Genomic DNA, 12,126 nt, shown 5'->3' with positions numbered 1-12,126 from the left:
TTTATTCATTTAGTCGTTGGGAATCACAGTACTAAATGCTAATCAACAAAATGTACCAACTTGTACGTTTGCCGATTTTATTCATTTAATCGTTGGGAATCATGGTACTAAATGTTAATCAACAAAATACACCAACCTGTACGTTTGCCTATTTTATTCATTTAATCGTTGGTAATCACGGTACTATATATTAATCAACAAAATGTACCAGTCTTTACTTTTGCCAATTTTATTCATTTAATCGTTAGGAATCACAGTACTAAATGCTAATCAACAAAATGTACCAACCTGTACGTTTGCTGATTTTAATCATTTAATCGTTGGGAATCACGGTACTATATATTAATCAACAAAATGTACAGGTCTTTACTTTTGCCGATTTTATTTATTTAATCGTTGGGAATCACAGTACTAAATGCTAATCAACAAAATGTACCAACCTCTACGATTGCCGATTATATTCATTTAATCGTTGGGAATCACAGTACTAAATGCTAATCAACAAAATGTACCTGTACGATTGCCGATTTTATTCATTTAATCGTTGGGAATCACGGCACTAAATGTTAATCAACAAAATACACCAACCTTTATGTTTGCCGATTTTATTCATTTAATCGTTGGGAATCACGGTACTAAATGTTAATCAACAAAATACACCAACCTGTACGTTTGCCGATTTTATTCATTTAAACGTTGGGAATCACGGTACTAGATATTAATCAACAAAATGTACCGACCTGTAAGTTTGTAGATTTTATTCATTTAGTCGTTGGGAATCACAGTACTAAATGCTAATCAACAAAATGTACCAACTTGTACGTTTGCCGATTTTATTCATTTAATCGTTGGTAATCATGGTACTAAATGTTAATCAAAAAAATACACCAACCTGTACGTTTGCCGATTTTATTCATTTAATCGTTGGAAATCACGGCACTAAATGTTAATCAACAAAATACACCAACCTGTACGTTTGCCGATTTTATTCATTTAATCGTTGGGAATCACAGTACTAGATATTAATCAACAAAATGTACCGACCTGTACGTTTGTAGATTTTATTCAGTTAGTCGTTGGGAATCACAGTACTAAATGCTAATCAACAAAATGTACCAACTTGTACGTTCGCCGATTTTATTCATTTAATCGTTGGGAATCACAGTACTAAATGCTAATCAACCAAATGTACCAACCTGTACGATTGCCGATTTTATTCATGTAATCGTTGGGAATCACGGCACTAAATGTTAATCAACAAAATACACCAACCTGTACGTTTGCTGATTTTAATCATTTAATCGTTGGGAATCACGGTACTAAATATTAATCAACAAAATGTACAGGTCTTTACTTTTGCCGATTTTATTTATTTAATCGTTGGGAATCACAGTACTAAATGCTAATCAACAAAATGTACCTGCACGATTGCCGATTTTATTCATTTAATCGTTGGGAATCACGGCACTAAATGTTAATCAACAAAATGCACCAACCTTTACGTTTGCCGATTTTATTCATTTAATCGTTGGGAATCACGGTACTAAATGTTAATCAACAAAATACACCAACCTGTACGTTTTCCGATTTTATTCATTTAATCGTTGGGAATCGCGGTACTAGATATTAATCAACAAAATGTACCGACCTGTACGTTTGTAAATTTTATTCATTTAGTCGTTGGGAATCACAGTACTAAATGCTAATCAACTAAATGTACGAACTTGTACGTGTGCCGATTTTATTCATTTAATCGTTGGGAATCACGGTACTAAATGTTAATCAACAGAATACACCAACCTGTACGTTTGCCGATTTTATTCATTTAATCGTTGGGAATCACGGCACTAAATGTTAATCAACAAAATACACGAACCTGTACGTTTGCCGATTTTATTCATTTAATCGTTGGGAATCACGGTACTAGATATTAATCAACAAGATGTTTCGACCTGTACGTTTGTAGATTTTATTCATTTAGTCGTTGGGAATCACAGTACTAAATGCTAATCAACAAAATGTACCAACCTGTACGTTTGCCGATTTTATTCATTTAATCGTTGGGAATCATGGTACTAAATGTTAATCAACAAAATACACCAACCTGTACGTTTGCCGATTTTATTCATTTAATCGTTGGTAATCACGGTACTAAATGCTAATCAACGCAATTTACCAACCTGTACGATTGCCGATTTTATTCATTTAATCGTTGGGAATCACGGCACTAAATGTTAATCAACAAAATACCCCAACCTGTACGTTTGCCGATTTTATTCATTTAATCGTTGGGAATCACGGTACTAAATGTTAATCAACAAAATACACCAGCCTGTACGTTTGGCGATTTTATTCATTTAATCGTTGGGAATCACAGTACTAAATGCTAATCAACAAAATGTACCAACCTGTACGATTGCCGATTTTATTCATTTAATCGTTTGGAATCACGGTACTACATATTAATCAGCAAAATGTACCGACCTGTACGTTTGTAGATTTTATTCATTTAGTCGTTGGGAATCACAGTACTAACTGCTAATCAACAAAATGTACCAACTTGTACGTTTGCCGATTTTTTTTATTTAATAGTTGGCAATCATGGTACTAAATGTTAATCAACAAAATACACCAACCTGTACGTTTGTCGATTTTATTCATTTAATCGTTGGTAATCACGGTACTATATATTAATCAACAAAATGTACCAGTCTTTACTTTTGCCGATTTTATTCATTTAATCGTTGGGAACCACAGTACTATATATTAATCAACAAAATGTACCGACCTGTACGTTTGTAGATTTTATTCATTTAGTCGTTGGGAATCACAGTACTAAATGCTAATCAACAAAATGTACCAACTTGTACGTTTGCCGATTTTATTCATTTAATCGTTGGGAATCATGGTACTAAATGTTAATCAAAAAAATACACCAACCTGTACGTTTGCCGATTTTATTCATTTAATCGTTGGGAATCACGGTACTAGATATTAATCAACAAAATGTACCGACCTGTACGTTTGTAGATTTTATTCATTTAGTCGTTGGGAATCACAGTACTAAATGCTAATCAACAAAATGTACCAACTTGTACGTTTGCCGATTTTATTCATTTAATCGTTGGGAATCATGGTACTAAATGTTAAACAACAAAATACACCAACCTGTACGTTTTCCGATTTTATTCATTTAATCGTTGGGAATCACGGCACTAAATGTTAATTAACAAAATACACCAACCTGTACGTTTGCCAATTTTATTCATTTAATCGTTGGGAATCACGGTACTAGATATTAATCAACAAAATGTACCAACCTCTACGTTTGTAGATTTTATTCGTTTAGTCGTTGGGAATCACAGTACTAAATGCTAATCAACAAAATGTACCAACTTGTACGTTTGTCGATTTTATTCATTTAATTGTTGGGAATCATGGTACTAAATGTTAATTAAAAAAATACACCAACCTGTACGTTTGCCGATTTTATTCATTTAAGCGTTGGTAATCACGGTACTATATATTAATCAACAAAATGTACCAGTCTTTACTTTTGCCGATTTTATTCATTTAAAAGTCGGGAATCACAGTACTAAATGCTAATCAACAAAATGTACCAACTTGTACGATTGCCGATTTTATTCATTTAATCGTTGGGAATCACAGCACTTAATGTTAATCAACAAAATACACCAACCAGTACGTTTGCCGATTTTATTCATTTAATCGTTGGGGATCACGGTACTAAATGTTAATCAACAAAATACACCAGCCTGTACGTTTGGTGATTTTATTCATTTAATCGTTAGGAATCTCAGTAATAAATGCTAATCAACAAAATGTACCAACCTGTACGATTGCCGATTTTATTCATTTAATCGTTGGGAATCACGGCACTAAATGTTAATCAACAAAATACACCAGCCTGTACGTTTGGCGATTTTATTCATTTAATCGTTGGGAATCACAGTACTAAATGCTAATCAACAAAATGTACCAACCTGTACGATTGCCGATTTTATTCATTTAATCGTTGGGAATCACGGTACTAAATGTTAATCAACAAAATACACCAGCCTGTACGTTTGGCGATTTTATTCATTTAATCGCTGGGAATCACAGTACTAAATGCAAATCAACAAAATGTACCAACCTGTACTATTGCCGATTTTATTCATTTAATCGATGGAAATCATGGCACTAAATGTTAATCAACAAAATACACCAGCCTGTACGTTTGGCGATTTTATTCATTTAATCGTTGGGAATCACAGTACTAAATGCTAATCAACAAAATGTACCAACCTGTACGATTGCCGATTTTATTCATTTAATCGTTGGGAATCACGGTACTAAATGTTAATCAACAAAATACACCAGCCTGTACGTTTGGCGATTTTATTCATTTAATCGCTGGGAATCACAGTACTTAATGCTAATCAACAAAATGTACCATCTTGTACGATTGCCGATTTTATTCATTTAATTGTTGGGAATCACGGCACTAAATATTAATCAACAAAATAAACCAGCCTGTACGTTTGGCGATTTTATTCATTTAATCGTTGGGAATCACAGTACTAAATGCTAATCAACAAAATGTACCAACCTCTACGATTTCCGATTTTATTCATTTAATCGTTGGGAATCACGGTACTAAATGTTAATCAACAAAATACACCAGCCTGTACGTTTGGCGATTTTATTTATTTAATCGTTGGGAATCACGGTACTAAATGTTAATAAGCAAAATACACCAACCTGTACGTTTGCCGTATTTATTTCATCTTTCAAACGTTTTTTCATTTTTTCATTCGCAGAAGACTGATTTGCATGAATCCAACCAAATAATCCACACAGTTTATATTCATTGGCACTCTAAAAAGGATTTAAAAAGTGATTTAAAAATAATTGTCCCTCATAACATTAAACATGAAAAAAATCAGAAAAAAATCCTAATAGTACCAAGTACATCCTTAAAAATAGAATCGAGATATATTAGTAAAGCTGCGCTTGAAATGGCATCTCTGTCGACGCGACAGAAAATTTTGCTGCTTTATTTGTATTTCTGTAAATTATTAAGGTGAAAAGGTGTCAAAAGGGGGTCAAAAGATCACATCAGCAATATTTTTGGATCGGTTTACCATGTCAAGGTGAAACTTCCAGGGTATGATGAAAGGGATGTTCAACTGACCAAAAGGCAAGTTGTACATGCTACTACCGCTATTAATACTGCTGCTACCACTGTTAATATTACTATTTTTTAGCAGTTACACTGGGTTTATTTAAAAATAAAGTATACATCTTCGATTCCCTGAAGCAAACTTGTGCGGGAGAAAACCCTCCTAATAAATTAATAAACAAAAAACCAAGATAAAAAAAAAACACAGAGAAAAAAAACACAAAGAGAGAAAAAAAAGAAACACAAAATCATAATTAGCGCTCAACTTACCGGACTCAAAAACCTACGAGCCTCCAAACAGCACCCATCCAATTTATAATATTTATGTTCATATTTATACTTATCCAACACTAGTAAAACATATTACATTTATATACAACATATAAATGTAATATGTTACTGCAACATATACAACATGTTGTTGTATTTATGCAACAGTAACACTGCAACTACTTCTCCTACTACCACCACAAATACTGGTACTAGTACTATTAAGGTTAAGTCTAAAATTTGAGACAATATTGATAACAAATCCAAGCTAACAAAACACATTATGTGCATTTAGATTGTCAAAATAGCGTATCCTAAGAATTTATTTGTTTAATGATTTGGAACTCACAGAGAATGCTTAAAGGGGACGGTCAATTAACTACTTCTATTGCTATTGCTCCAATTACTACTTCTATTGCAACTACTTTCAAGGCTAAGAGCATTAAGATGAAAATTTCAAGAAGTATATGAATATACAGGTTATCAAAAAGATTTGTCGGCGGTGCCATAGCAACAGCTAACTGTGTAAAGTTTAGTACTAATACTACTGCTGTGACTAATATTACTACTATATCTAAGGGGATAAAGGTGAAATCTTCAGAAGATTTTTAGGGGGGAAGTAAACTGAGTCACAAGACGCCAGTCATATAGGCCTACAGATTGTCAAAATTGAATATCAGCCATATCTTAGGAACAGTTTTGTGTGTGAAATTAAAACTTACAAGGCTTGTTGAGTGGATTTTGAACTCACCAAAAGACAATATTTGCATCATAATACTCCTGCTTGTACTTCTACAACTACTACTACTGCTGCTGCTAATATTATTACTGCTACTGCTACTGCTGCTACTATAGCTAAGACTACTACTATTAATTCTAGTGGCACTGCTACTACAGCTACTACTATAACTACTGGTGCTACTTCTACTACTACTACTAAATGTAAGGGGTGTTAAGGTGAAAATTTTGGGCAATATTGAAACTGTAATCACCAATATCGAAACACACTATGACCACAAAGGCCGTCAAGAGGACGTAACAGCAATGCTTCAGGAACGGTTGATGGTATTAAGTTGAAACTTTCATCGTGTGTTGAAAAGGAGGTTGAAAAAACATCAACGTTTGGTATTTAGCTTTTAATAGTCTATTAATAACAATACGGTATGTAATAATATAAATTAGTAAGGTAGAGTAATATGCTATATACTAATTTAAATAATAACATGAATAACAATTGGTGGTGGATGGAGCTCGTCGGAAGGATGCACACTTGTTCGCTGACCACGTGTCACTGGATATGGGGCTTAACTCCCCTAACTATTAGCTCCAAACAGGGCTACCTCAACCTCACGGGTGCGGGTGGAGCGAACCCAATGGCTTCTTAATTAGAACCCAGGCCTAGGGACGATTGGGCTTCCGACTCTCTTTCATAAGATAATTGCAATGAAAACAAATGTTACTCAAGCCTTGGATCTTATTGGTTTCAATTCATTACAATCTCGGCATGCCCCCAAACATCTTCTGAACCTTGCTGACCAAGATGGTCTGAGAATAGCCACCTGGAATATTTTAACAATGAATAACCTGGTATCCAAAGACCTTCTAAGATTTGAGATATTGAGGTGTGGGATTTACATACTTGGAATGACAGAAACAGGTCATAGGATGATTTTTTCAGGCCAAACCTCCAGTAAAAGCAGCGTTGTAGGCCTGCTCCTAAGCAAACAGGCAAAGAAATACCTCACATCCAACAACTCATTATCGGAAAGACTACTCACTGCCCGCTTCAACCAGAATCATGGGATGATGTCGATTATTGTGTGCTATGCACAAATGAATGCTTCTCCAGTGGACGAAAAAGACAAGTTCTACTCAGCTCTGACATGTGTTGTATCTCAGATTTCCCCTCATGAGGTGGTGGATGATTTCAGTGCAAATTTATCTAACCCCAGCGGAGCTTTTCAATCTGTAATTGGACCGATTACCCCTGACTCTTTGAATGAAAATGGGACCCTACTCCTCCAGCTGTGCGCTATGCACAAACTGGTCATTGCTAACACCCTGTTTCACAGGACGGACATCTATAAGCGGGCATGGTAGAGCAATGATGGGCCAACGCGGAAGATGATCCACTATATCGACGGCTTAACGGGGTCAGAAACAAAGTTATTCACCGTGATAAATGACAATTTCTTAATAAAAAATTTTAAGAGCTAGAAAATGCGGCACGATGGAGAATAACTAAAGATAGGCGCAGTTAATTCTGTCTCTGGCAAAATGCTAGAAAATGAAAACGTGCAAATTGATCAATGGAAGGAGCACTTCGCAAAGCTACTAAATGCCAAAGAAATCAAGGTTAATCCCAACCTATCTGCATCCTCTGAGCAAACAACATGTGAAAGTATACCAGAGCCTGATCCTCCTTTGGTAAAAGAGATACAAAATACCCTGCAGAGAATGAAAAACGACAAGGCACCAGGAAAAGGCGGGATCACCTTTGAGCTGCACATGCTGTTCTCCCTCGTGTCGTCAGCCAATTTGAGTCCTGTAGAATGGAAGGAAGGGATAATCCTTCCTCTATGGAAGCGCAAAGGTAGCCGAAGCGATTGATCGAATTACAGAGGAATCACCCTCCTGTTATTTCGTAGCAATTTATTCACCATGACGTTGCTTGATAGAAATATCCAGTTCATCCGTAAGTTCCACCGAATTCCGCAAGCAGGTTTCATGCCCAGCATCCACGATTGAGCAGATATACACTATTCTTCAGGTCATCAAGAAAGCCCATGAGTTCCAGCGTAGAGCATATATTGCCTTTGTTGACTTTAAAGCAGCTTTTGACTCGGTCGACCGTCAATCTCTTTGGCTGATACTACAACGGACGGGTCTTCTTGAAAAGTACTGCCGCCTGTTCAAGGTACTCTACACTGGTACAAAAAGCTCTGTCCTAATTAATGGTGACGGAAGTCCACTATTCGAAAATGATACCTGTCTAAGGCAAGGTTGTGTTGCTGCTCCTGAATTTTTCAAAGCGGTGGTTGATTATGTCATGGATCAAAGGACGGATCAGCTCCGATTCGGACTGAAATATAGCAATAGAGTCCTAACTGGTTGCGATTTGGCAGATGATATTGTCCTTATATGCACTTCTTCATCTGAACTTGAGGCAGCCCTAAATCCACTGTCGGATGAAGCCCTGAAAGTGGGACTACATATTAGTTGGCAGAAAACAAAAATAGTGATCATCGACCCAGCAGATGATTCCACCAACTCAGCAGCATTCAACGTGTTAGTGCACACTGTTAACATTGTCAAGTCTTTTACTTACTTTGGATCTGTCGTCTCGGATAACGGATCAATTGAAATAGAAGTCCAGTCGTGCACCGCTAAAGCCGTGTCTATCATGGCTTGATTATGCCGTTCCGTGTGGTAAAAGCCCAACCTCAGCCGAAAAACAAAATTACAGACCTACAACACCACCGTAACGCAAGTCCTTCTCTACAGCACTGAAAATTCGCTGGCTGCTACTACTGTCCGTGATGCCATAGGTGCGGCCCAAACAAACTTCTTAAGACGAATCGAAGGGATCAAGTGGTACGACCTCTTCTCGTAAACCAAACTACAAAAACAAACGGATCAGACGCCCAACTCTCGTCTGCTCACCGTCAGAACCCTACGGTTGTTTGGCCACTTTATTCAAATGCCAGCAGAAGCGCCTGCCAGCAAACTTTTCAATTTTGATCCCCCTGAACATGGCTGGAAGCCCCTTTGTGGAAGACCCTGGTTTAAATGGAGGGACAGCCTTACCCAGTAGTCTACCTCTACACGATCGGTATTAATTTTAAACAAGCAGTCATGCATGTGCAGGACAGTTCAGTATGGAAGGAAAGACTCACACCTTTCTTCACGCTGGACCACCAACAGGAGCTTTCAGTCAGGTAACTCAATGAATAACAATATAATGTAGTAAAATAAAGTAAACAATGTAATAATCATAATAAGACATTAGAGTAAAATGCCATTTCCTAAAACTTTTCATTACCTTAGCAAGTATCATAGTTAGATTATTTGCATTTTTTCCTAAGGTTGATTTTCCTAGCTCAATTAAACGCAACTTTACGTGGCAGAATTAGTTGGTAGGCTACACCATATTTTTCTGAGGATTACATTTATTCAGCAAGCCTTTTCTCCCTTTCAAAGTAGCACGGACACTAAAATCAAAACGCTGTTTGCCCCCTGGGTCTGTCTTAAGTCTATTAATATCTAAACACCCAATATCCTCACATTTTAATTTTGGTTGCTACTAAAATTTGTAGATCATAGGGCAGTACGAAAATTTAGTCTGTTTTGCCATATTTAACCGCGACATTAAATATGTAAAACAAGCTGGTCAAACTTGACTACCCTTTTCGTCAGTAAAAATTCAAACATTAAAAACCTGGTGATTTCTAAAAGTAACTAGGTGGAAAGAGGTGTTCCACAAGGCAGTGTTCTTGGACCAGACTATTATAATGTTGCAGAATTTGATATCCCTCTAGAAGACAATAACTTCAAAGGATGAATCTTTGCAGATGATAATAATACTTGGACAATCCAAAACACAGTGGAAGAAGCAGAAAAAGTTGTCCAAGAAACATTAGACCAAATAGAGTTATGGTCCCTAGGAATAGATCTTGATTTTGAACCATCCAAAGCTAAAGTTATCTTGTTCACATCTAAGAGGAATATTAGACCTCCCCAACTTACTCTATTTGGATAGGAACTGCTTGTAACAAATTGTCATAAAGTCCTTGGAATACACATTGATGATAAACTTCAATTTTGTCAACATGTCAAATATCTAAAAGAATCCTGTGCAAAGCGACTGAATTTGATGAAGATGCTTTCGTGTGGGAAGCATGGTGTCAACATAGTTACAGCAAGACAATTTTATATAAATTACATAAGACCTAAAATTGATTATGGGAGCATATACAGCATTGCCCCAGAATCTACTCTCAGAAAACTTGATACAATACAGAATACAGCTCTAAGATTAGCATTTGGAGCTCACCAGAGTTCCTTTTCTCCTGGAAAAGTCTGGAGTGGAGAAACTCAACACAAGACGGGAAAAAATGCTTATAGTATACATGAACCATCTATGGAAAGCAGATTTTAATCACCCAGTTAAGAAATTGATAATTAAACCTGGTCTGACCCACACTAGAAATCACCATAGAAAATTTCCAAGGAACCATCTGAATCCTTTTGAAAAATTTGAAGAACTACTAACTTAGGAAGGTTTAGAAGTACCTATTACCCAAATGCTACGTTATGAAAAACCACCGAAAATTCCCCCCTGGGATTGGGTTCAGATTGAGTGTCAGATTGATTACATGGAAAAAATGGAAAATAACCCTCTAATAATGAGATATGAAGTCTTCTCAGTTTGGAATAGCAAGTATCAAGAATACGTTAAAACAAATACAGATGGTTCAAAAATAAATGGTTTAGGAGTGGGTTGTTCAGCAGTGGTTCAGAATTTAATGCAGTGATAACAAAGTCACTAAGTAAAGAATCAACTGTTTTTGAGGCAGAAATAAAAGCAATTGAAAGTGCACTAGAATGGGCATTGAGGAAAACTAGTGAAAGTGATGAAAACCAATCTAAGTTCCTCATATGCAGTGACTCAAAATCTGCCCTCCAGTCCCTAAAGAATTTTCCAAATAAACCAAATGATGAGGTCCATAAGCGTTATAGTTCTATTCTGAAGATTGTTGAGAAAGGAATAGTGATACAATTTTTGTGGTGTCCAGCCCATGTGGGGGTGGCGGGTAATGAAAAAACAGACAAATATACCAAACTAACAGCACAAAATATGACCCTTACACCCCCTACAAAAACATATAAACAGATTAGGGAGATGGTTAGAAAGATTTACCAAAAACATTTTGAGGAAATGAGGTATAATAGTAGTAATATAGCTCTTACCCAGAAAAAGAAGCCTGGCTTTGATATGAAAAATTATAGTAGATTAAAAAGAAAATATGGTTGCTTAATGTTCCGTTTTCGGTCGAACCATGTAGGTATTAAGCATAGGTTGTTTATCATAGGCAAAGCTGATAGTCCTCAGTGTGATAATTGTAGTGAGATAGAAAGGGTTTTCTATTATGTTGTTGAATGTAAGGAATATGAAAATTTGAGAAAAGAAATGATGAATTTGTGCAAAGAGGAAAATTTAGGAGAATTTTCAGTAGCACTTGCATTAGGAATTTTGATTGATGATGATTTTCTTAAGTATAGGAGGACAGACCTGTTTATTAAGTTTATTCAGGAAAGTGGTAGAGAAAAAGATTTTATCTGATGTTGATAGTAATGTAATTGCTGTATTGTCAGTGTTGAAAAAGGGATTGATTTTGTATGTGTAATAGGTTTGACTGATGGTTTTAGCAATGATATATGTCCATGTTATAAAAAAAAAAAAAAAAGAAAAAAAAAAGAAAAAAAAAAAACTGCTACAAAGGAAGATTGTCTTTTCTTTTTTAGACTGAAGCTAATTTGCATTAATAATTGCTGCATTGAAAGTTGTTGCAGCTAATGGTGTCGTGCTGAGAAGGAAGAAAATTAGTCATATTGAAAGAAGTCTCAACTGACATTGCTGTCAAGAGGAGACTCAAATCTCTCAGATCTAA

At 35.9% G+C, this 12,126-nt stretch overlaps 1 protein-coding gene across 1 annotated transcript in view; it reads right to left on the bottom strand.

Moving 5' to 3' along the window:
* The window catches only part of LOC148939853 (tetratricopeptide repeat protein 21A-like), a 274,902-nt gene that overhangs the window by 245,463 nt on the left and 17,313 nt on the right, over nt 1–12,126 (bottom strand). Inside the window, exon 2 of the mRNA XM_089105983.1 lies at nt 4,765–4,881. Coding sequence (XP_088962109.1) covers nt 4,765–4,881 — 117 coding nt within the window. The remainder of the gene's footprint in view (nt 1–4,764; nt 4,882–12,126) is intronic.

The sequence above is a fragment of the Artemia sp. Qi Xiang Cuo genome, chromosome 20 (assembly GCF_049724085.1).
Source record: "Artemia sp. Qi Xiang Cuo chromosome 20, ASM4972408v1, whole genome shotgun sequence".
Taxonomy (NCBI): domain Eukaryota; kingdom Metazoa; phylum Arthropoda; class Branchiopoda; order Anostraca; family Artemiidae; genus Artemia; species Artemia sp. Qi Xiang Cuo.
The sequence above is the reverse complement of the archived record's forward strand: the minus strand, read 5'-3'. Positions and strand labels throughout refer to the sequence as shown.